General features: G+C 43.7%; 1 protein-coding gene across 1 annotated transcript; it reads left to right on the top strand.

Moving 5' to 3' along the window:
• Positions 1–2,866: 2,866 nt before the first annotated feature.
• Tmem184c (transmembrane protein 184C) lies at positions 2,867–17,919 on the top strand. The gene is made up of 10 exons (XM_032907739.1): positions 2,867–3,376; positions 6,057–6,187; positions 6,275–6,311; positions 7,892–8,097; positions 9,606–9,680; positions 11,158–11,251; positions 15,158–15,270; positions 16,212–16,311; positions 16,825–16,996; positions 17,459–17,919. Exons 1-10 carry the CDS (start codon positions 3,254–3,256, stop codon positions 17,917–17,919), a joined length of 1,512 nt encoding a protein of 503 aa, XP_032763630.1. The 5' UTR covers positions 2,867–3,253.
• The last annotated feature ends 8,112 nt before the right edge of the window (positions 17,920–26,031 follow it).

The raw sequence follows: 26,031 nt of genomic DNA, 5'->3' as shown, positions 1-26,031 counted from the left end.
TTTAGTTTGGGACAGTACGCATTAATTAGCTTTCAATTGGTCCCCAATATCTTTGCCAATCCCCTGACTTCTTAGAAAACAAAAAGCCAGACCGTTTTCAAATCTAATTACCTGGGTAACTCCAAACCTCGAAAATTTCTTCTAATATCTTCTTGGCTACCACAGTAGCTGTTTCCCTGTTTGATAGAGAAAGCCATAACCCATCCAGAGAAAGTATCTACAAAACACCAGGTGGTATTTGTAAACCATATTTCCTCTGACTTGACTTCTGTGACAATTTCCAATATTTCCCAGGTTGTTCTCCCCCAGTCTCTTGTCTATTATCTTAGCTGCATAAGCATTTACTTGCTGACATACCTTACACTGTTCTACTGTCTCTCTGGCTAAAAACCTAAGGTCCATTACTTGGTCCATAACTTGACTGTTCGGATGAGCTTCTTTATCCCCTAAATGAGTCCATTTGTGTATTTGGTCAAGGAGTCTTTTTTTGTTCTCTGAGGAGGTAAAGTTTTTTCCTCTTGAGGGTTTTCATTGTCCTTCCCCTAAGTAACAGTTGGTGGGTGGCTAGCACCTACCTTCCTTCTGCTGTGTATTCTAAGTGAGGCCATCCTTAGTCCAATCCCATTTCCCAGTGGGTGTCTCTTGCAGGACCATAACCAGGGATAGGATAGCCATTTCTCGAGCTACTTGATCTGCCTGGTTGTTGCCCCATGCCACTGGAGCCCTTTTCTCCTGATGTCCTGAGCAATGAATAATACCTCACAGTTGCTGGCTTCATTAGGGCATCCAAGAGATCCAAGATTTCCTGTTTTATATTTCTTTTCCTCTGATGTGAGCAGTCCTCTCTCTTGGTATATAGCCCCAAGAACGCATGTGGCAAAAGTATACCTTCATGAAGAAAACTGCTCCTGTCTGTAAACCAGGTAGGAGGAAGAAGTCAAAATATCACTATGTGCAGATGATATGATAGTATACTTAAGTGACCGCAAAAATTCCACCAGAGAACTCCTAAACCTGATAAACAACTTCAGCAAAGTGTCTGGATATAAAATTAACTCAAACAAATTGGTAGCCTTCCTCTACTCAAAGGAAAAACATACTGGGAAAGTAATTAGGGAAATGACACCCTTCACAATAGTCCCAAATAATATAAAATACCTCAGTGTGACCCCATAGGAAGAACAACAATATCAACCCACCAGACACCCCAGAGCTCCCAGGGACTAAATCACCAACCAAAGAGTACATATAAAGCAAACCATGGCTCCAGCCTATATTTAGCAGAGGATGGGCTTTGTTGGGCATCAATGGGAGGAGAGGGCCTTGGTCCTGTGAACACTGGATGCCCTAGTGTAGGGGAATTCCCCGGGTGGGGAAGTGGGAGTGGGTGGGTAGGAGGGAGTCAGTGAATGGGGGAGTACTCTCATGGAGGCAGGGGGTCGGGGGATGGGATGGGGGTTCCAAAGGGGAAACCGGGAAAGGGGATAACATTTGAAATGTAAATAAAGAAAAAGAAAGAAAAAACTTTAAATGTGGACCAAACTAAAGTCCTATGGCCCTTTAAGGAAAGTTGCAAAATAGAGATCACAAAAAAAAAAAAAAAAAAAAAAAGACTACAGAAGTCAGACTCCAGGCTCTGGTAACTGAAGATTGTGTGATTTCATCAATATACATTTGAGACTCTGGCCCACCGCATTTTGCCTACATGGGTAATAGGCAGAATTCCCCCTGGTTGGATGGCAAATATTTAAACATCAAGCAGAGTCCAAGGTCAGAGAAAACAGCTCTATTACTTAATAGGACAATATTTGGACAGATTAATCACTTGAAACTTTTCTCATTCGTGAAACAGAAAACTGCCGGATGCTACTCGCTACTTTTATGCAGATTAACTCATACAAACTGTGTTGAGTAGTTGTTTGACTTCAGAAAGTGACCATATAGGCAGTGTTAATGTGTCTAGTCGGGACTCAAATGCTTGACTTTTCCCTTGATTTAGAAAGACTAAGATCGGGGTTGGGGATTTAGCTCAGTGGTAGAGCGCTTGCCTAGCAAGCACAAGGCCCTGGGTTCGGTCCCCAGCTCCGAAAAAAAGAAAAGAGAAAGACTAAGATGATCCCATTTGCCATTATTTGATCTCGACAGTTATACAGCTAAAAGATTTAGGTGTATAGATATTAGAATACCAACGTTTTGGATCTTAAATGAGTAAGACTTTTTTAAACACAAGTTCCAAAGTTGAACATTTCATATTGGCGGTTACTTCCAAATAAGCTGTTTTTAGAATGGTTCTTCTGCTCAGTCTAGAAATTATGCAGAGGAATTCCTCCTTAGGACTCTAAACTCTAACAACTGACTGAAATCTAAACAAAGGTTTCCTATTCTGTCTTTTTCCAGCGGGCTTCCGACTTTACCCCTAAAGACAAATGGGAAGTCTTCTGAGGAAAAAAAGGCTGTTTCAAGTTCTGCTCCACAATGACTGCCCCTCACTATGAGTTTTCTTAAGATGGAGTAAAGTCTCAAGAACATAGCAGGTGTTTCTGAAACGTCCCGTTCCTACAACCTTTGGAAGCCTTTTAGGGAAGACTCTGCTACCTTCCTCTGTTGCGCTCCTCTGCTTCCCTCGCCACGCCCTCTCGGTAACCTAGGTTACGGCCACGCCCTCCTTCGTAGCTGACCAATCATAAAGCTTTGCGTTGCGGGGCAAGGTTAGCTCAGCCCAGCTTGAAGCCACGCCAATCATTTGCAGTGGGAATGTAGACGGAAACGGAAGTGGCTTTACATCTTTTAAATTATGTGTTCGAGTATTGTAGAGATTCCGATCGCGTGAGTGAGGCGGGTCTGGGCCGCGTCTTCCGGGGCGGAAACTAGCCTGCCATAGCAGGAAGGAGGGAGAGGGCTGGTAGGGTACCAGTCTCAGGTCAGACCCCTAGTTCCCAGAATCCCCAAGTCACCCGGACTGTCCTCGGGGCCATGATGCAGCCAAGACTCTGGGCGACTTCCAGTTGAGGCGGCGGCGTCGCCGCGGCTACACCGGCTGCATGCGGTTTGGCCGGAGAGGATGCAGCCTGCACCTGCAAACATCCCGAGCGGCCACCGCTGCAGCAGCCGCAAGCACAGAGCGACCCGAGGACGCGGCTCCAACGGCTGGTAAATCTTTCCCTATAGGGCGACTGAGGAAAAGGCAGCCGAAAAAAAGGACTTGCCAAGATCTTGGTTTAGTTCGTTATTTAGAGAGAATTCGTTTTTGAAAATGCCTTGCGCATGTAATCGGAATAACTGGAGGAAATGGATTCGACCTCTGTTGATACTCCTTTATGCATTGGCCATCCTGATCACCGTACCCATTTGTATTTGGGAATTTCAAAAATTGAAGGTAAGAAGGTCCTACACCTCTACCCTTTCTTACGCTAGTTGACAGAGTTCCTTTGTCTGCCATCTAATGCTTGAGGTCTGCAAAACATTTTGGCTTTGGACATTAAATCAACCTGTCTGGTTTTATTTTGCAGCCACAGCTGGTCCGGGTGGAGAAAAATAGTTAATGCACTCTCTTACAATGGGCTGCTTGCCCAATATCCATCAGTCCCAGAAAGAACTTTATCTTGAAATCAGTCAGATCTGCTGTGCAGATATAGGACTTGACCAGATCAAATAAACTACCTTGAAAACTACGTTTTGGATTTTACAAGCTTTTAGCCCGCTTCCTGGAACCAAAGGATTCTTGTTAATTTGACTTTGCTAATTAACTTTACGTTTGAAGTTACATGTTTTCTTTGTTTTATTTCTTTAATGAGATAGTCTCATGTAGACCAGGCTGTTCTGGATTTTGCTTTGTAGCCTAGAATGATCCTTCTACCTTCCCAGTGCTCCAAAAACAGGTGTATCCATCATTCTGTTCAGCGCAGGGTTGAACCCAGGACTTTGTTCATTTGAAGCAAGCACTCTACCAACAGAACTTCATTCCCAGACTGAAGTTAGTCCTTAATCAAAGCAAAAATTTTTACAAACGTCCCTTGTATGTTCCTTTATATTTAAAGAAAAAAAAAAAAGTAGAGGCTCTACTCTGGCGCTCCTGGTTTCCTCAGCGCGGGGATCTTCGCGCTGGCTAGGGGGTCCTCTGATCTTGAGCGTCCTGGCCTCCGCCCTAGTCGACTCTGCGCTGGTGAGGCCAGTGTCCGACACCGTGGCCCAGGTGACGCCCTGGGCGACCCTGGAGGCCTCTGCCGGCCTCGGGCACAGCATCTATCCCTGATGTCTGGCTATGCTCCCTCAGGGAGCTACTAAGAAGAAATATGGGGATTGGAGTCTCTGTGGAAGGACCTTCTCCATTGACCAAAAGCTGTCAGTCACAGCTCCAGGACCTGTGTGGGCGACTGGGCAAAGTAGGGAGGGGGCTAAAATTGGCCCTGGGACCAGATTCTAAACCAGAAGACAGACTCTCACAGCTTTGTGGTAAACGAAGGAAAGGACCAGAGGAAAAGGCCAGCCCCGAGTCAGGGAGATCGCCTAAAAGGTTCCGGGGTTGTGAGGAGGAAGTGGTGGGAAGAAAGGAACTAGAAGAGAGACCCAAGCTGGAGTCATCAGAATCCGCATCAGATGCAGGTGTGTTAGCTGATACTGAAGCCAAGGCTCCAGAGACTGGCCCGGGCATAGAGGAGGCCGAGAGTCCAGCTTAGAGTGTGGAGCGACCCAAAGTTGTCCAGGACCAGATGCCCCGGCTGTAGCTGGAGGAGCCCCCGTGGAGTCTCAGCTGAAGCATCTCTTTTTGAGATCATCTTCCCTGAAATTATGACCTCATTTCACCCCTTCCTGTCAGCCTTATCTCTAAGTATGGACACTTGCATTAGGGGTTAAATTTCAACATATGAATGAGAGAGAACCCAGCCTCGTTCCTAATGGTCAGACTTTAGACAGTGTCCACAGTTAAAAGAGTGCTTGAGATTAAGGACAGACAAAAGGAACAGCAAGGACCTGGCACCAATATTTCACAGGAATTTACCGAGAGGGTCAATGAAGCGAGCACCCACTGGGTGGGGAGAGTTTCAAGGGCAACATTTGAAGTGTCCACACTTGGCGCCCTATCTCACAAATAGAAAGGCCATTGGAGAGCTTAGTGACTTCACTGCTGTTGGAAGGGCCTAAGCCAGAACAGAATAGTTTAAGTAGGAATGTGTGCTAGAAACAGTCCGGAGAATAATGGATTAGTCTTGAAGATTTTTGACTCTGAAGGGGACTGAGAAATGAGAGGACAGAGGCAGAGGGTGGAGAGTGAAGGAAGCTTTGGGGCTGTGTGATTTATGTTTAAGGTTACAGGCATTAACTAGAGCACTTCCCCAAGATAGCTCTAGTTTTTTATGTTAAGTATGAATTTATTTAATCCTCTTAGAATATAGAAAATTGTCCCGTTATACAGATGAGGACACTGAAACAGAGGCAAGTGCTAAGGGCACATGCCTGTAGGAGAGACATGGAACTTTATTCCTGTCAGCACTCTGGGAGCACTTGGACTTTGTGAGTGGTCAGCACTCAATCCCTCACATATAAACAGCAAGCAAGTGTCACTGTAGAAAGTAATTAAGAAGCTTGGAATAGGCAGAGGTCTTGTGAAGATGTGCTTGTTTGTTTGCTTGCTTGAGGAGGGTTCTTTTGTGAAACAGGGTCTCGGTATACAGCTCTGGCTGTCCCGGAGTTCACAGAGCTCCATCCGCCTCTGCCTCCAAGGAATCTAGTACCCACATCTGACTTCAGCAGGTGCCCACACTCACACATGCATATATACATGCAATTGTTTAAAAAGTAAATCTTTGGGGTTGGGGATTTAGCTCAGTGGTAGAGCGCTTGCCTAGGAAGCGCAAGGCCCTGGGTTCGGTCCCCAGCTCCGAAAAAAAAAAGAACCAAAAAAAAAAAAAGTAAATCTTTTTTTAATTGTTACTGATTATTTGGGAAATAACCAAACTATATTACTAATCAAATGAAAATTTAAGAAATACAAATATTGATCCTTATAATTTTAATATCAAAATGCAAACAAATGTGGTTTGTTTTTGTTTTTTAAGGTTGGGATTCACACAAAAGTGTGGTTTATTGCTGGAATATTTCTACTTTTGACGATACCTGTATCCATGTGCGGAATTCTTCAACATCTAGTGCATTATACCCAACCCGAGCTGCAGAAACCTATAATAAGGTCAACTCTTAGTATGTTTGCTATTACTGGTATTGACTGACTTTATTCTTAAACATACATTAAATGTTTATGTTTTATTTCCCATAGGATCCTTTGGATGGTCCCAATCTACAGTTTGGATAGTGTATGTATATTTTATTATATTTCACTAAGAATTCTTTTGTGACATTTAACCATGCCTTCTAGAGAATGCTTAATAAGAACACAATATTGGCAAAGAGAAATTAACAGTGAATTTTTTCTCACTATTTCACATCTGCTTGTTTTGTTTTGTTTTTTTCAAAACAGGGTTCTGTGTGCCCTTGGCTGTCTTGGAGCTCACTCTGTAGACCAGGCTGGCTTTGAGATCCCCCTGCCTCTACCCTCTGAGTGCTGGGATTCTAGGTGCACACCACTAAAACCTGGCTGTTTTGGTATGTTTTGAGGCAGGGCCTCACTATTTAGTTCTGGCTGTCCTGGAACTCACTCTGTAGACCAGGTTAACCCAAACCTCACAGAGACCCTCCTCCCTCCGTCTCCTCTTAGCACTGGGATAAGTGTTATGTTCGCCACTACAACTGGTAATGCTCACATATTCTTTAATGTTAGTAAAAGAAAGGTAAAATATGAAGAAAAATGCAAATATCTTAAAGATTTTAATGTGTAGCTGTTTTCCTTTCTCAGTTCTTACATTTTCAGATTAGCAGCTCTTAATCTTTTAAAGAATATAGTATTATAAATTACCTTCAGCTCTAGTTAGCCACAGGGAATTCCTCCCCAGCCCAGGCACCAAAGTGTGCTGATGCTCAGGTCTCTCATGTAAAATGGCATCAGTACATGAACTAGGTGCGTCTCTCCAATACTTAAGTCGTCTCTAGGTGACTTATGACCTGATAGAATATCAGTGCTGTGTGCAGGTAAGAGGACCTCTGAGTTCCAGGCCAGCCTGACCTGTGTAGTGCAAACCTGGGGATGTGGGCTGTTTTGAATATTTCTGCTCCAGGATTGGCTGAACCCATGCTTGCAGTTTCTGAAAAGGATGCTAATTGTTCGCTCTCACACTTTTTAGTTTATCAACTCTTTTATTTAACTCTTTTATTTGAACCAAACAAAGAGGAAGAGGAGGAGGAAGAAAGGGGTTTCGGGGAACTTTCCATTAGTGGTAATTAGATATACAAAAAATATCTTCAGCCAGATGTGGTGGTGCATGACTTTAATCTGAGCAGTCAGGTAGAACTGAGCTGGAGGCCAGTCTGATCTATATTGCGAGTTTCAGAGCAACCATGGTAACATAGACCCTGTTTCAAAAAACACCAAAAAAAAAGTCTTCAGTAGCATTTTCTGTGATCATATTGTTTTCTTAATTTCAAATTATATTTGAGAACTCAACTGACTTTTCATTTTACATTCATTATTTACCCCAAATGCTTATGTTTTTGTTTAACTGGATCAAAGATGCCTTATTACACTTTAAAGCATGTTTGCAGGACTTGGGGTGTAGCTCAGTGATGGAATACAGCCTCGATTGTTTAATTCTCTGTGTTCCCTGCCCTCCTCCCCAGATAAGGTCCTTCTGGGTTATTTTAGAGTTTACTACAAGTATGTGACAAGATCCCCGATTTTATGGTTGTCTGTGAGTCCCGTGGATGAGTGAGCACTGAGTGGAGCTGAGTGGAAATGTTATTTCGGCTACTGCTCTTCTTCAACATCTTTTTTTCTCCATAGTGGGTGGCTTTGAAATATCCTAAAATTGCAATATACGTGGATACCTGGAGAGAATGTTACGAAGCTTATGTAATCTATAACTTTATGATATTCCTTACCAACTACCTGACGATCCGATTTCCAAACTTGATGCTACACCTGGAAGCTAAAGATCAACAAAACCATCTCCCTCCATTATGCTGCTGTCCACCGTGGGCGATGGGAGAGTAAGTATGGTTGGTTTTGTAGAAGCAGAATTAACTATCAGTCAGCTCTCTGCTAGGCAGAAGCAGCAGGCAGAGCCCTTACCCTGTTTAGCATGTAGTAGAGTCTGAAAGATAACAAAATACATTTATGTAATGTATATGTTGGGAGGTTTTCTGTTTTTGTTTTTACATTGCTCACTCAATGAAATGTTTATCAATGTATGCAGAAGAAAACCTTAGAAGATATTTACTCACCATCGTTCTTACACTCAGGAATTAGCTCCTACAGATCATGTTCGTGATCCACAGCTAGTTAAATGACTTAGATTAGGTAGGAAGACAATATATGACAAGAAACAAAAGCAGTACAAATCTGTTTTCTATTCCTGTGTGATGTAAAGGAAAATGAGTAAGCTCGTGTCACTTACTAAACAACTGGAGAGACGTCTCTAGGGTTAAGAGCGCTTGTTGCTCTCGCAAGGACCCAGGTTAAATTCCCACCCGAGTAGTGACCCTTAGCCATTCCAACCATACCTAACCCCAGTTCTGGGGAATACAACTGGCACGTGTGTGGAACGGACACACAGACACACACAGACACACACAGACACACACAGACACACACACACACACACACACACACACATTCAGGCAGAGCATTCATACACAAAGTAAAATAAATAAGCCTTAAAAACAAATGGGTTTTTTGGTTCATTTCTTTGTTTGTTTGTTTGTTTTGGCTGTCCTGGAGTTGCTCTGTAGACCAGGCTGGCCTCCAACTCTCAGAGATCCACCTGCCTCTACTTCCTGAGTACTGGGATTAAAAGTGTGGGCCACTAAAAGGTTTAAAACAAAGTTCTTAAAGTAGAAGGTTAAGCTTGCATGTTCTACACAAAGAACATGAGTTATTCGCCTCACTGCTGCACAAATGCTGACAGAAGCCACTTAAGGAGCACAGGGTCAGTATTGGCAATGAGAGTGAACTCATCGTAATGAGAAAGGCAAAGAGAAATGAATGATGCTGTCCACAGGCAGGGTGTCCTCCCTTGTCCTGGTAACTCTTTCTGTGAGCCCATCACAAGGAAGCTACATCCTAAGCGGAAGTGCATGTGCACTTGTAAATGCGCGGTGCACCGTTCACGTGCCTCCGTTTTCTCCTGAGCTTTGTCCGTTGGCTGTCCCTGGCAGAAGCCCTGAGGTGAGCACCTTTGTGTGGCTCACAGATTCAGACCACTTGGGCATGTTGATTTGAGGTACTCATGGCAGGAGCAAGAAACAGGAAAAGACCAGGGTCCCATACCTCCTGTTCTATGTTCCACTGTAATGGGATGAGGGTGGGGGTGTCTTTCAGAGATAGTTATTACATAATTTCAGAAAGGGCTTCAGGCTCCCTTGTTGCCATCTGTGTTCGTTCCCTCCTATGTTTTAGAGGAAAGTTGGCAGAATTCAATGTAGTTGATATCATCTGTCAAAGGGATTGGTGTTCTGCTGAGAAGTAGCTGAGATGCCTTCTTCTCTTGCCTTTGCAGAATGCTGCTCTTCAGGTGCAAGCTGGGAGTGCTGCAATACACTGTCGTCAGACCGATCACCACAGTCACCTCGTTGTAAGTGGGACTTCCTTTACCGCTTTCTCTCTTTTTCTTCCCTTCCCTTCCCTTCCCTCTCCCTCCCTCCCTCCTTTCTTTCTTTCTTTCTTTCTTTCTTTCTTTTCTTTCTTTTCTTTCTTTTCTTTCTTGTCTTCATGCTACATGCCTGGGAATGTAGCTCAGTTAATAGTGTTTGCCTTGTATGCACAAAGCCCTGGGCTTAATCCCTAGCACCACAGAAACCAAGTTCATGGCAAATAATCATAGCACTTGGAAGGTAGAGATAGGAGAATTGAGAGTTTGAGGCCAGCCTGGTCCATGTCCTTAAGAACCTATGTTCTTATATAGGAAAAGGAAGTAGAAAAAAAAAAGAGCATTGTTTAACAGTGTAAGTCTGGTCTGCTACAAAACCACATGTATAAAAACTGGATTCCATTGTGGTGAACAGGGCAAAGAATTACCACAAGATTCACACCCTCTGAAAGCATACTGTAAAACCCTTCAGGAAAAAAAAAAAATCCTTCTTTAGTTGGGATAATCACACAGATTTATCTTCTGTGTTGTTAATTTTATTAACACTTTCTTTAACTGTTGCACACATTTAATTTCAGCACCCAGGAGGCAGAGGCAAGCAGATCTCTGTGAGTTCGAGACCCGCTTGGACTATTAGAGAGACCAAGTCTTACATTAAACACAAAATCTGTTTGATGTCAAAATGTGAGGTATAATCGAACCACCTGGGAATCTGTCCCCTAAAAATCCCAAAAATGTCAATTTATGTGATTTTCTGTTAGACTGTATATTGTGCAACTCACAAAATAAAAGAAAGCCATGTGAAGAAAACAGTTCAATTCTTTTTTTTTTTTTCCCGGAGCTGGGGACCGAACCCAGGGCCTTGAGTTTGCTAGGCAAGCGCTCTACCACTGAGCTAAATCCCCAACCCAACAGTTCAATTCTTTATCCTGTCATTGATGTAAAGTCATTTATGGAAGTGAGCTTTATTTCTTTGCTGCTTAGAGATATGGTGAGCACATAACTTAATACTTTTGGGAAAATGTTCTTGGGGGAGGGGGATCTGGACCAAGTTAAAAGGAATAATCATATCATACATTTCTAGAAAAATGTTATTCTGTCAGTTTTTGAACCATCGTTGACCAAAGTCACGTGATTACCCATAGGCTCTCTAAAATAAACCAATTCTAAATTCTAAGCATTGCTGCCACTGTACCTTAAATATGTGTTCAGTGCCGGAGGCGTGCATGGTTAAGAGCTCTTGCAGAGGTTTGGTTCCTAGAACCACCGTTGCTGCTCACAGCTTTCTAGTTAATTCCAGTATTCAGTGCCACGAGCACACTGCATGCACAGCATGCACAGGTATATGTGCAGGCAGAGCATTCATGCACATAAAATAAAAGCGAAATCTCTAAAAGATACATGTTAAGATATGGGTCTACTTGGTTAGTCATAAAGTTGTCTGATTTTTGCCTCTTTTTAGAGTATGTGAAATTCTCGGAGTATATGATGAGGGAAATTTCAGTTTCTCCAATGCATGGACATACCTGGTTATATTAAACAATTTGTCACAACTGGTAAGCAATAATCATCTTCTTAATTGGAATAAATTGTTTTCTGTAGCTAAATATTATTGAAAGACCCTCAGAGGAGACTCTCGCTCCAGTCCTGAGGACACTCACCAACACACGGGACTCAGTCTTGATGTAAAAACAAGAGGTTTACTTTGGGATACCAATGCACTGGGGCTCGACACGGTCCTCACACAGGAGGGATGTGAAGAGCCTTGAACAGAAATGTACAGCTTAAATAGTCATTTAAGATCACACAGTTTTGGGGTTGGGGATTTAGCTCAGTGGTAGAGCGCTTGCCTAGGAAGCGCAAGGCCCTGGGTTCGGTCCCCAGCTCCGAAAAAAAGAACCAAAAAAAAAAGATTACACAGTTTTATTAGCTCAGCTATTTTGGTGTCAAGGATAACTAGGCAGATGTTTGTTGTCCTGGAATTCCTGGGATAAGGCTGTAACCACATCAATGTAGTGATTTCAGTACCAAGGACGTCTGACTTGATATGTTTTCTTATCCTGGGGTTCCCAGGACAAGGACCAAGGATATCTGTCTTGGCAGGTGTTTCTCTTCTGGAGTTCCTAGGACAAGGCTATAGCTCTCTCCGTGCCTCTGAATACCGGGACTGTAGTAGTAGCCCTTCACCAAGCTGTCTCACTGGGTTAAAGGCCCATGGAAAAGAAAACATTAATCCTGACCTTGGCCACAGCCAAAGCCTGAATTCTGAATTCTGACTGGCAAAACAAAGTTCTTTGCAGTTTGCTGCAGATTTTTTTTGAAACTATTTTAGGGGTTTTTCTGTCCACCCTTCCCCCACCCCAACCTGGGGCATTTTGACCACAAGAGCAGGAACTGGCTGCTGTGGGGATAGGATCAGAGACACTCTCCGTGACTAAGGGGGAAGGTGCCTTAATGTTGGAGACCTCCTCTTTCCAGGGACCATCCCCGGCATTAGTCTTCTTTCTCCTGTTGGTTCTTCTTGGGGCAGTGGAGGGGGAAGAGCGTCGGCGGAGGGTAAGACTTATTTAGGGTTGCTGTATATATAATAATGTTTACTTATCTACATCTAAGTTACTATGTTACTGTAGCTGATTTACTTATCTATGTCTAAGTCACTAGGCTCTGCTATTGTAACTGACTAGCCTTCTGTGTTCCTCTGAGGCCAGAAACTGCAGTCTCTGGCACTTACCACCTGCACTTCAAACAGCAGGAGGTAAAAGTAGAGGATTACTTGTTGGAGCCTTTTCCCTTTTGTCCCTATGCCTCTTGTTTATCAGGCCAGGGGGAAGTTTGGAGCAATAAACTGTTATTGAACCAAGAGAAAGGAATAGCACTTATAGAAGGAAAAGCTTCTACATAGCCAAATATGTATAAACATATATACTTTTACACACAGATTTAATAAATGTACATTTATATACTTTTATTCAAAATTAGCTGGGCCGAGCTTATATACATTATCACAATTATATTTTTATATACACACATGTATACATTTTATACATCTATACTTACATATGCATATGGAGTAAAAGTTCAAGCATCAGTGCAGAAAGAACTCATTCATTCTGGATGAAAGATGAGCCCCAGTCTTTATTACATAGAGAAAGAAATTGTTTTTACCCTTTTAATGCGAAGTGAATTAAACCCAAATTTGTAAGAGAAAAAGGTTTGTTCCTTTTAATAAGACTAAGCCTGTGCTGCTATTAAGAAATGATTTGTTCTGTCCCGTAGTAAGGAAAAAACTGCCTGCTCTTTCTGCTCTCTCCAGCTTCTTCATTTTTCCTCTGCATTCTGCACACTGCTCTCTTATGTTACCTATAGTCTCTAAGTTATTTCTCTTTGCATTTCTTTTCAGCATTTGAAACAGGAACCTTTCCTAAAATGAATCTCTTACAGCATTGTTTAATAAGGGCGGACCAGTCGCAGATTATATAATAATCCGAGACTGGCCATCTCAGGATGATCACCTGCTAGTTATCAGCTTGTCCTGTTATGGCTCCTGACATCCTCTCTTGGAACAGGGCCAGTGGATAAGGGGAGAGAGGCAGGCTCCCTCAAAGAAAGCTCTCTTAATGAATGCTCTCCTTCTGTGAGCAAATGTTGAAGGTCTGGTCACTGAAGGCAGTGACTGGAATTGTTTTTCAGGGCCAAAGGACTTATGATAGACTTTAAAACAATCACTAACTGTGCTATCTTTTTGCTGTCAAAGCGTCAGCCATGGCCAGCGGCCCCTTTGCCTTGAAACTCCTCTCCTGCTGGCTCAGGCCACTGCCCATTCACAGCCTGCAGCTTCCTTGTTAGCCGGCCTACGTGCCTGCCCGCGCGCCTGCCCCCCTTCCTCTAAAAAGGGAGGTGATTAAGTATCCAGTTATAAAGATCAGAGGAAGAAAAAGCCAGTACTAAAGGGGCTGCATCCCCTCACCCAGACCCCGGGGAGGTCCATCAGCCTGCAAGGGAAAAACAGGAATCGGACCAGTAGAGGAGTCAGGGGTTAGTGCTCACTGGCTGCACGTCTCCTGGGCAGGACCAGAAGCATCTGCAGCCAGGAGGAGCAGAGGATTCAGGAGGTTGGGTAGGCAAGAGGGTAGGGGAATAAGGAGAATCCAGGAGGAGCAAATCCTCCTGAGCATCAGGATAGACTTTTGGAGGAGCTGGTCGGGAGGGCTCCCCTTGGAAGTTTGGACCACCGGAATCTGTGGGTCTGGCAGTCGCCGGGGTCAACTAGCCCACGATTTTCCCCAAGGAGGCGGATGTCTATGCAGCCCTGACTGAAAAACAACTTTCTTAACACTCTTTATAATTTTCATATTAGAAGATCCCTGAGGGGGCCAATCAACTTGAAAAGTTGACCACTCAGAGGTGCAGATGGTCTGCCTTGGTCCCTTTTTGACCTCCACCAACAGGTTGTGTACTCTCGCCCTCACCTCTCCCCAGTGGTCTAGGGTGAGACTGGGTGGGGGGAGCAATCTTCTGTTCCAAAATACACAAGGGCAAGGACACGGTCCTGCATGAGGACCGTGTCGAGCCCCAATGCATTGGTATCCCAAAGTAAACCTCTTGTTTTTACATCAAGACTGAGTCCCGTGTGTTCGTGGGGTGGTGAGTGTCCTCAGGACTGGAGCGAGAGTCTCCTCTGAGGGTCTTTCATTATCAGGCACTATTTCTCTAGAGAAATATTCTTTTACTTGGTACATAGATTGTGAGGCAGCTTTAATATGTATCTTTATACAATATAAGCATGTAGTATATGTTCGTGAATGATTTGGTGACTTACATGCAGACCTGCTGTTTACTCGTTATTGCACAGCTGTGTGGGTGTGTACATTATGTGCCTTCTGAATAAAACCTAATAGACACTTATTCAGTAAGAGGAAAAGGTCTAATTGGCATATGATAGGATAGAATTTAAATAAAAATGTAAAAATTTGATGGGCAGTTGTGGCACATGCCTTTTGTCCCAGCACTTGGGAGGCAGAAGCAGGCAGATTTCTGTGAGCTCAAGGCCAGTCTGCAGCGTGAGTTCCAGGACAGCTAAGCTGCACACTTACTAAAAGTAAACTTTATGAAACATACACAGAAGTTAGCGACTTGCAGTTGAAAAAGATACTGGGCAACAAAATTTGGTTTTAGTCCCTAACAGATTCTGGAAAGTTAGTTTAGAACTTGCGGACTATCTCTGGAGGAATGTTGTCTAGTACGCACAGCTCTGGGTTTGATCCAGAATGAGGCTCAGTTCATAGGTACTAAGAAATGGCTTTCTGCTTAGAGTCCCCATGTCTTTTCTTTCAGTAGTAGATAACTAGAACCCAGGGCTGCATGCGTGTTGGGCAGAGCTCTGGTTTTGGCCTCAACAGTTCTGTGGTCGTCACAGAACTGTCTTCCTACAGCAGAATGTTGAACGCTGCTTTTGTTTCTAGTTTGCCATGTACTGCCTACTGCTGTTCTACAAAGTCTTAAAGGAGGAGCTCAGCCCTATACAACCTGTTGGCAAGTTTCTCTGTGTGAAGCTCGTGGTCTTCGTCTCCTTTTGGTAAGTATTGCTTTCTCTTAAATGTTCTTATTTTATAAATACCAGTAAATAAAGCCATTGGTTAAGAGTGTTTTGAGATAATGTGAGTATGAGGTGGGAAAATGTCATTGTTTACCTCTTTGAAAAGCTAGTCCTGTGCCAGGCGGTGGTGTACACACCTTTAACCTCAGCACTTGGGAGGTAGAGGCAGCCAGATCTCTGAGTTTGAGGCCAGGTTGGTCGGCAAGTTCTAGAGCAACCATGGTTATATAGAAAAGCCCTCTATCTGAATGAATGAGTGATAGAATCCTAGTAATTAATACATGTGTAAACACACTTGAGAATCAGGCCATTACTTACAAGCTGTTAGAACCTAGAATCTAATTATTTGTGTATGGTTTCAAAGCAATAAAAAGATATTTAAACCAAATGATGAAGTTGTGAGAATATGTAATGAAATTCATCTTATGAAGCTAATAGAATTAATTCACAAGACAAGGTAGTATCCACACAACCTGTTTGGGAATATGCCCTGAAGGCAGGGGTACTGTGGAGTCCTGGAGTGCACTCTGAGGCCTTTACTGTTTCTAGTTGCGTAGTTTTTAATCTTTTGGTATATGATACATTGTGCTTATTGTGTGAGTGGGCATGTGTATGCTGTCTGTGCATGTTGAGGTCACTTGAGACAGGGGCTTCTAGTTGCTCCTCTGCACACCTCAGGCTTGCTGACCTGCAGTCTTCCCACCCCCTGCTCCTGTGAGGAACACTGGCTGGGTGTACAGTTGTGTACTGCCTGCTGCACCAGCATCACCTGGGCTCTGAGATTCCCACTCAGTCCTCAGACTCCCGCAGCAAGTGCTTCACCCACTGAGCCACCTCCCAGCATATCCATGTTGCATATTGTTAAAACCTTCAGGCATTTCAGGGTTCAGATATGACACTGACCTTTTCTTGACTTATAGGCAAGCAGTACTTATTGCTTTGTTGGTTAAAGTGGGCGTTATTTCAGAAAAGCGTACCTGGGAATGGCAAAGCGCCGAAGCTGTGGCCACAGGCTTGCAGGTATTTAGTGCCATCTCTGAACTCAGGGCATTTTCTTTTTTTTTTTTTTTTTTTTTTCAGAGCTGGGGACCTAACCCAGGGCCTTGCGCTTCCTAGGCAAGCGCTCTACCACTGAGCTAAATCCCCCAACCCCTGAGGGCATTTTCTTGTTAAGCCATTTGATGCAATATTGCCCCTGAACAACATGCCAACAGTGGGGTGAGACTGTCAGCTGACCGTGTAATGTAGTGACCTGTAGGTACTGACTGCTGATGATTTTATTCTTGGTCCACTTCTATCTGCATGCTACCTTTCAGTCCTTGGGTAACATTGAGAAATACTGACTGAAGGAATGCAAAAGAAATGTAAATCATGGCTTGTCATGTTTTGAAGAATTGAAAAAAAAAGTTTTGAAAATGAATTTAGTCTGGAACTTTAAAACAATTGATACCCTAAATAACTTTGAAAAAGTTAGTAGTTTGGAAAACTAGATTTAACCACAAAGATGTCAGATATTTTTGTTGCCATTTGTAGGATTTCATAATCTGCATCGAAATGTTCTTTGCGGCAATTGCCCATCATTATACGTTCTCCTATAAACCCTATGTGCATGAAGCAGAGGAAGGCCCCTGCTTTGACTCCTTCCTCGCTATGTGGGATGTGTCTGACATCAGAGAAGATATTTCTGAACAAGTAAGGCGTGTCGGTAAGTAACAGGCTGAGCGTGTGCGTGCGTGTGGGGGCCAGAGATGAACCTCAGGTGTGGTTCCTCAGGAGCTGTCAGATTGGGTTTTGAAAGAGTCTCACTCCTGGAGCTCGCAGATGTCAGCTAGGATGGTTGGCCAGAGAGCCCGAGACCCTCCTGTCTCTCACTGCCAAACACAAAACCATGCCCAGCTTTTTATCTATGCTTTTTACCTCAGCTGCTTCATGTTTGTGTGGCCTGCACTTTACAGATTTCTCCTCAGCCCAAATATGTGAGTTATTATATTTCCCCTGCTTTGGCCACTCCGTAGTTTTTAAGAAATAAGAACATGTTTAAAGCCTTACCATAACGTATGCACTTCAAATTCGGGGGAGATAACGGGGAGGGGGAGCTACTTTTAGAACCCTGTGTTTAAAAATGGTAAAAATAACTTTTGGTTAATAAGTTTATATTGTCTTACAGGGAGGACAATGCGAGGTTACCCAAAGAAGAAATGTTTCCCTGGAGACCCGGATCATAATGAACATTCCAGCCTACTCTCAGCATCTTCACAAGACTCTTCCAAGCCATCCTCACCAGTGGGCCTGTACCAAGGATTTGGACACACCATTACTTCACAGAGCCCAATTTCAATAGCCAACCTATATGAAGAGATCCTGAATGACATCCCAGAAGAACAACAAAAGTTTGATACAGACCAAGATATCACTATTGACATCCCAGAAGAGCAGCCGAAGCCTGATACAGGCCAAGATGTCATTCATCTTCCTTATAAACAGGAACTTCCTTATAAAAACCACTATCAAGACCGCATACAAAGAATTACATCACGGTATTTACTTTCTTCACCAAAGCCATCTGAAGATACTATAATTGACTTCTCAGACTCGCCGGAGGCTTCGGACTCATCCACAGATTCTTAAAGCTGCCTCCTCCTTTTTATTGGCCGCGAGATCTGCACGGTTCAGAATATTACAACATCTCAAAAAATCGGCAAAGAACATATGTATATGTTTTATATACCACAATGTTTAAACTGTTAGAACATCATATTCAAACAGTAGATAACAACTACTAAACATTAAAAATAAAAGATCCAATGCTTCATACCACTGCATGAATGTAATTCTCTGGACTAAAAATTCAAATTAATTGAATTTAGTCAAATCCTAATCATGTGCCATTTAACTTTACATAATTATACTGTATTTAAACTCTTAAAATTCTTATGTGTCTTTTTTTTTTTTTTTTTTTTTTTTTTTTTTTTTCTCAAGACTTCTCTGTATAGCCCTGGTTGTTCTAGAACTCTATGGACCAGGCTGACCTCAAACTCAAAGGTCTGCCTCTCACATGCTAGGATTAAAGGTGTACACCACCACTGTCTAGTTATGTGGGGCAAGTAAAACGGTAACATCAGGAAAAAAAAAAAAAAAACTAGTAAGGTCGAACAGAATAAGGAATCCTGGCAATTCTCATAATTGAGAACTGTAGATGTTTGAATCTGCTCCTGACCTGGGTCCTGTCCTGAAGCACGTGACCAAGACAACCCACTAAGGACCATGACAACTAGTCGCATAGCATAGAGCCTAGCATATCTAGATAGGCCAGCTAGAGGATTTAGCCAATAAGCTTCCCTTCCCATACATTTCTTCCTTCAAAAGGTATTTAATCTCTGGTCAACCCTGAGTAAGGCCTCTTTTCACCATGAATAAACAGTTTGGACAAGTAAGGACTATCTTTGATCAAGAACCTCCTTGAGAAGAGGTCTTCGTTATGCTCATCCTGAGCTAAACCAGATTTCCCTGGCCTTGGGCTCACTGCTGGCCCACTGGCTCCCAACCCCTCAGTGGTGAGGCAGAATGCAGAACCACATTAATACTTCAACAAAAATTGCTAGATTAGAAATCAAACATTTTTTGAGAATTTTTGACAGTGTTGTACACCTGTGATGGTTTAAATATGCTTAGCCCCATGGGAAGTGGCACTATTAGGAGGTGTGGCCTTGTTAGAGGAAGTGTGTCACTGTGGAGTTGGGGGTGGGTGAGGGGTTGGAGGGCTCATGTATATGCTCAAGTTTGGCCAGTGTGACAATCTCCTGCTGCCTGTGGGTCAAGATATAGAACTCTCATCCTCTAGCACCACGTCTACCTGCACACTGCCATGCCTCCTGCCATGATGATAATGGACTGAACTTCTGAACCTGTAAGCCAGCCCCAATTGAATGTTTTCCTTTATAAGAGTTGCATTGGTCATGGTGTCTTTTCATAGCAATAAAACCCAAACTAAGACAAGCTGGTGTCAAGGGCTCTGGGTTTAAGGGTCCAGAAATTGCTGAAGGAAGACCTCAGACTCAGATAGTAATCAAAAACAAAGAACGTTTATTCTGCAATAATAACCAGCATGCAGGGGTCAACCATTCTTTAAAATGGCAACCCCAGACAAAGACATGCAGGCCTTCTTATAGGGAACCAGAGGACCTCTCTAAAAGGATTAAACAATCTACAGTTTCATTGGTGGGTACTAGAGGGTTACAAATAATCAGTGTTCTACACTCCTATGTCATGAGCATTCGTGAAATAGGGCTGTCCAGTGTAGATGGCCCATTCTGAAATAAGACATTTCCCCATTTCTGTGGTTATCCCTAGGCTGTTCTTTGGGAGAGGGTTTTATGATCTTGTTCTGGATTTTATGATCTGTACCTAGAGCTGGTATCTTAGGACCCTCATCCTAGCTGCCTAGAAGCCAGTATTCTGCTAGCAGTCCTCAGATGAAGACGTAGAACTCTCAGTTCCTCCTGCACCATGCCTGCCTGGATTTTGTTATGCTCCCACCTTGATAATAATAGGCTGAACCTCTCAAACTGTAAGCAAGCCCCCAATTAACTGTTGTCCTTATAACACTTACCTTGGTCGTGGTATTTTTTCACAGCAGTAAAACCCTAACCAAGACAGAAGTTGGTACCAGGGTATTGCTGTGATAGGCCTGACTATGGGTTTGTTTGGAAGAATCCAGGTTTTGGGATTAGATTTGGAAAGCAGTGGAATATTTTAAATGGGACTTAATGGGCCCAAGAGGTTTTAGTGGAGAATTTCAATATGTGGCCCAGAGACTGTTTTTGTGGTATTTTGGTGAAGAATGTGGCTACTTTTTGCTCTTGTCTGAAGAGTCTGCCCAAGGTTAAATTCAAGAGACTCAGATTAATTGCATTTACCAAGGAAGTCTCAGACACTCCCACCATAAACTGTTCTCTGGTTAAGGCTCATGAAGAGCATTTTAAACAAGCATAGCAAAAGAAAAATATAAAATATATGGTTCAAGTATTAAAGGGGCACCAGGAAGTGAAATGGAGATGAATCCTGGGTTCAAGGATACTGAACTGGATTGAGGGAGTGGTGACCTTGGGGCAAGATCCTATCCAGCACAATTGAGGTCTAGGCTTGGCAGAACAAGCCTTTAATCCCAAGAGGCAAAGGCAAGCAGATCTCTGATTTCAAAGCCATCCTTGAACAGAGCAGGTTCTAGGTGAAGAAAAGCTTAAGTCCAGGCATGATGGGAAATACCTTTAATCCCATGGGGACAGAGCCAAGCAGATCTCAAGTTCAAGGTCAATCAATCTACAGAGCAAGTTCCAAGACAGCCAAGCTTAATCAGTGAAAGAGTTGGAAAACAGAAAGCTAGTGAAATGAAATAGAACAAGTGGGGCCATGTCCCAGCTCCAGCAAGCAGCAGAATTCAGTAGCTTTGGCCATGTGGCTTTGGCTTTAGAGTCAAGAATAGAAGAGACTGCTGGGACAATTGATGCTGGTTAGCTGGAGCTAAGAAATTAGCAGTGATTAAGAAGAGACCAGCAGGGGGTTGGGGATTTAGCTCAGTGGTAGAGTGCTTGCCTAGGGCGCAAGGCCCTGGGTTCGGTCCCCAGCTCCAAAAAAAAAAAAAAAAAAAAAAAGAAAAAAAAAAAAAAAAAAAAAAAAGAAGAGACCAGCAGGGGTTGGGGATTTAGCTCAGTGGTAGAGCGCTTGCCTAGGAAGCGCAAGGCCCTAGGATCGGTCCCCAGCTCCGGAAAAAAAAAAAAAGAACCAAAAAAAAAAAAAAAAAAAAAGAAGAGACCAGCAAAATATCCAAGAAAAATAAAATTAAAATAAGAGAGACCAGCATCACGGAGGTGAAATCTAGGAAGTGTTTCCGGAGAGCACAGAGAAGCTATGTCCAGAGGTAGCCAAGGCTGTACCTGATGCGCAGTACCTGATAAGCAGTTGTACTTGGTGCTGTGTAAGAGTTTACTAGTTTTGAAGGGGTCATGGAGAGCATCTGAGGCTGGGTACTGTGAGCGGCCAGGGAAGGCTGGCCATTGGTAAAGGTGCAGCCTCAGTAGCAGTTGATGGCCAGGACTGAAGGGGTCATGCTGATATGCCAAATCTTTTAAATTCAGATGCCATTTTAGAAAATCAGACCTAAATTTGAACTCGGGTAAGCTAACAGGCTGGTCCTAGCATTAGTTTCCAAGTTGCCCCCCAACAAAACCTGAGCCTAGTAATTCCCCAAAAGACTAGTGTTTCCAGGTTAGACTCTCAGCAATGCCAGCTTCTCCAGGTTATTCCAGCAAACCTGCACCCCCAGGTTACAAGCCCACCTCTTGCCTAACAACAACCAATGTAGAGGGGAGCAGAAATTATTGGCTCCTAACACTAGCCAATTATGTTAAAGGCTACATACAGTAGCTTTCCAATTAGATGCTTGCACATGTACTCCCTGCTTGATGCTTACTATAAAGCCTTGCCCCATAGACATTCGGGGCTCCCCCACCACCAAAATTGTCCTGCATGACAGTGATGTGCTGGAGGGGTGGACCAAGCTAGCTGGAATAGAATAAAGACCCTAATGTGGGTTGCATGAGATTGGCTCTTGTCTCTGTTTGGAGGCTCACTAACATTTCCCTGGCACAACAATTCAAAGGATTTGAGGCTTGGCACCATGAAGAGAGCCTATGAGAGACTATTGATGAACCCTAGTTGCATCAGAAAACCCCAGTGTATTGGAGATGCCAGTATCATAGGATGATCACTGGATTGGATTGGATGGACTGGATGATTCGCTGGATGGATGATCATGATTGGAACATTGGTGAGAAAGACATCTGGCAAAGAAGTATTCGGACAGATCTCTCCACATGGACAAAGGCTGTGGAGATACTTATGTCTCATGTAAATGCTCATTAAAAGGTGACTTCAGCCGAGGAGTTCAGTAATCTAATCCATGGACAAGATGACCCATTCTGTGGACAGCTGGGCTTTTTCCCCAGCCATCCCTGTCATTGCTTAAAGGCCACATGAAAAAAGCAGTCATGGGTGGCAGAGATGGGGATTATTCGTGGGCTCAATAACATGGATTTCCACTCACCAAAGCTGACCTGGCTACAGATGCTGATCTGCCAACAGCAGAGACTAACACTGAAGCCCAGATAAGGCACCATTTCCCACAATGACCAGCCAGCAACCTGGTGGCAGGTTGACTACATTGAACCACTTCCTCCGTGGAAAGGACGTTTTGTTCTTATTCGAGTAGATACTTACTCTGGTTATGGATTTGCCTTTCCTACACATAATGCTTCTGCCAAAACCACCACAATACCTTCAAACCCAGCACTTGGGAAGTAGAGGCAGGCGGACCTCGAGTTCCAGGCCAGCCTGGAAAAACAGAATCAGATGAAAATAAATGGAAGGATGCCTTGTGAGTCAGAATATAGCATTTGATTGGCATGTCCACACTGTGCTTATAAGTATATAAATTCAATGTAATCGCCGTCAGAATCCTAGTGGCATTATTTAAATAAAGAATAATCCTACAATTCATATAGAAATAAAAAGTGTGGCCACACCACTTGTGAGGAAAGTTGGACACTCCCTGACATGAACCCAAGCTGGGTGCCATGGCTCACCTGCAGTCAGCCCCACATGTAAAGCTGAGGCAAAAGGGTCACTGGAGCCCCAGAGATTGAGATTAGCCTGAGCAAGAGTGAGCACTCCCACCCCCCCACCCAACCCCACCCCCATCTCTAGAAAAAAGAAATTATTACAAAGCTACATTGTTCAAAAATATGGTGGCCTGGAATGTTGACTCATCAGTTAAGAAAACTAGCTGCTCTTCCAGAGGAGCCAGGATCGATTCCCAGCACTAACATGGTAGCTCACAGCCCTCTGGGAAATGTAATAACCTCTTCTAAGCTTAGTGACCAGGTGTGCACACTGGTACACAGACATACATGCAAAACCCTCAAACACATAAATAATAAACGTTTTAAGGAAAAAGAAACGTGGTGCTAACAAAACAAGTCGAATGAAATGGGCAGTTCAGAATAATTGTTGACAAGGGCATGGAGTGGGCATAGTAATGTAAGATGGAGCCAAACTGAGGCCATTTTGAATTAAACAAATTGATGGGATTAAACAAACTTTAAGTTCCCAAGACCTCCCTGGATGAGCTACATCTTGGTTGGCAAGTTGAGATATGAGTGTTAGGCAGGTCTGCTCAACACAGTTGAGAGCAGGATACGTGTACCACAAAGAAATGTTCCAAGTAAAGTCCCCTATCCCTGAATCCTGATTGGAGGAAAATGTAACTAACTTGGTACAGATGGTTGTAGCTTTTGTGATTTTTGTGCTTAAAAGGTCTGTGGCATTCTGGCTCAGGTTGCAGTTCAATTCCTGAGTCTGTTCTGCATCCCTGATAGATCAGTGGCGGGTTGATTACAATGAACTTTTCTGCACTGACCTGGTGTTTGAGTTGTCTTAGATCCAAGTGGACCCCACCACAGTAGAAAAAATAGTTTGCATCCAGGGGATTATCCCAGGAAATCTGGATTCCACATACCAAAGCATGAAACTGGACCCTTATTTTACACCAGACACCAACTTATGGTGTAAGACATGCAAATACGAGACCTATAACCAAGTAAGAAGAGAGTACACGAGTCCCTGGACCATGAGCTTTGGCAGTGACTTTAAGAAGACCACACCATCAGAAGGCACCATCCAAGCTTCCAAGGTCCTACACACAGCTATAATGGCCACATCAGCTACCAGCATGACATGATATCCCAAAGTGTGCAGTGGTGGTATGCATGCCCTGGCTGTAAGCAACAGCTCTCTAATTAGACGTCAGACCTGCTCAAGAGAGAAACAGCTAACTAATTAGTGTTAGTAATTATTGGAGGGGAAGCTATACCACTGATCTAGTAAATCATCGTAATCCTGGGGAAAAACTATAAGCTGTGTCTTTAAACCCACAGATGAGTGTAGTCTTTACCCCTCATCAAGGGAACTTCTGTACAACAGATGGAGAGCATTAGAGAACACCTCAACCAATCAAAATATAGAGCCACTGCAGAGCTCAGTCCCAGTGGACATTTATAAAACGCTTCCACACCTACAGCTCAGGAACTTTGTGGAAGAGAGAAGAAAGGTAAGAATCAGAGGGTCTGGGAGTTTGCTGTGGGATTGTGTCTCCAATGTGAGCTGAACAAGGAGGACACCAATGGACAAACTGGGCAAGGAAAAGGCTCACAGGCCTCAGCCCTATACAAACAACTACAGGCAACTACAGAAAGCTTGGACTAGGAGAGATGGTCCATCCCAGGGAAGAACACAATAATACCTGGTTATCTAGGACCACATGGCCAGCCTTGAAGATGTAAATATGAGTTTATATAGACAAATCAGGTTATAGTTAGGAATATACATGGATATACATATATGCATACAATAACAATGGTAAAAGAGGCCATGGATTTGAAGGAGAACAAGGAGGGGTAAATGGAGGGTTTAGAGGAAGGAAAGGGAAGGGGGAAATGTAATTATACTCTTAAAAAAATTAGAATATCGCACCATAAATTTAGCCCATGAAGGCAAACCAATGACTGAAGAGGACTTCATCTGCCGCATCCACAGCAGACGGTGTCTGTGTGCACGGCCGCAGGCTCAAACGGCCCTAGATCACACAGCTCTATAAGATAGCACCAGGGCTGGACATGTACCTGTCCTCATCATCGCCTCCCATGCATAGCACCCACCTAATAGCTGTCACATCTAGAGACCCTGTAAAGATACAAGGACAACTGCACCAACCAAGAGCTTCTGCAGAGCAAAGGGAAGCTATCAATGTCACCAACCAGCAGCGCACATACCAGAAAAGACCTGCAAACAATAGCTATCTTAAGAGGCGTTCTTATAAAGAACTCGATGATAGAATAGCAGCCCTGCTGAGAGGGAAATCCCCAGCAGGTGCTGTTTGCTGCTTCCTGGCTGCAGATGTACAGGCCGCTTCATATTCCTGCCGCCACACCACAGGGCTGTGCCTTTTCATAATCCTTCACTCTGTCTGCACTGAAAGCTGCACATGTGGCTCCCGCCACGTCCCACATCGAGCCTCATTCCCTTGCTGCTTTTAGTGCAGCCCTTGTCCAGGATAATTTGCTGATTGGACACTATCAGCAGCCTTGAGATTATTTCAAAAAGACCCCCTGTTCCCCCCACCACTCCTTGTGTCTGCAACCTAAGACATGCTGTGAACCATATTCCAGAGGAAACTCTGGATCCAGTGACCTGGTGACCAGGAGAGCCAGAGTCTGCCAGGGGGAGCTTAGACATAAGCTATGTAAACAACATGCTGGAACCTGGCTATAAAACACCGGCAACCATATTCCTGGAGGGTCAGCAACTGGGGTCAACATGGGCAACATTTTCCTGGAGGATTAACCAGGTGAGTGAGACCTTCTCAGCATCAGTAACCCAGTCTGCAAGAAAGAAACCCAGAAGCAAGAACGGTTTGTAAAACAAGATCCTTGGGAGTAGGGGTGGGGGCAACAACTGGGCTGTGACCGATAGCTAGGACCAGGCAGTGATGCTTCTGGAAACCAGGACCAAAACACCTTGTGCTTCATGTTGAGCATCACAAAGCAACGTCAGCATCGCAGTGAAGCCCTGAGACCGTGATCACACAGCGAATGTAAGAGAATCCTCAGGACGGCCTCTACTAGAGAC

This window comes from Rattus rattus, chromosome 1 (assembly GCF_011064425.1).
Source record: "Rattus rattus isolate New Zealand chromosome 1, Rrattus_CSIRO_v1, whole genome shotgun sequence".
Lineage (NCBI taxonomy): Eukaryota > Metazoa > Chordata > Mammalia > Rodentia > Muridae > Rattus > Rattus rattus.
Note: the sequence above shows the minus strand (reverse complement) of the source record. Positions and strands in the feature narration are given on the sequence as shown.

Coding starts and splice junctions, on each gene's coding strand:
- Tmem184c (XM_032907739.1), top strand. CDS start 3,254: ATGCCTTGCGCATGTAATCGGAATAACTGGAGGAAATGGATTCGACCT. Junction 6,312..7,891: donor CAATCTACAGTTTGGATAGT/GTATGTATATTT, acceptor TTTTCTCCATAG/TGGGTGGCTTTGAAATATCC. Junction 15,271..16,211: donor GTGGTCTTCGTCTCCTTTTG/GTAAGTATTGCT, acceptor CTTGACTTATAG/GCAAGCAGTACTTATTGCTT.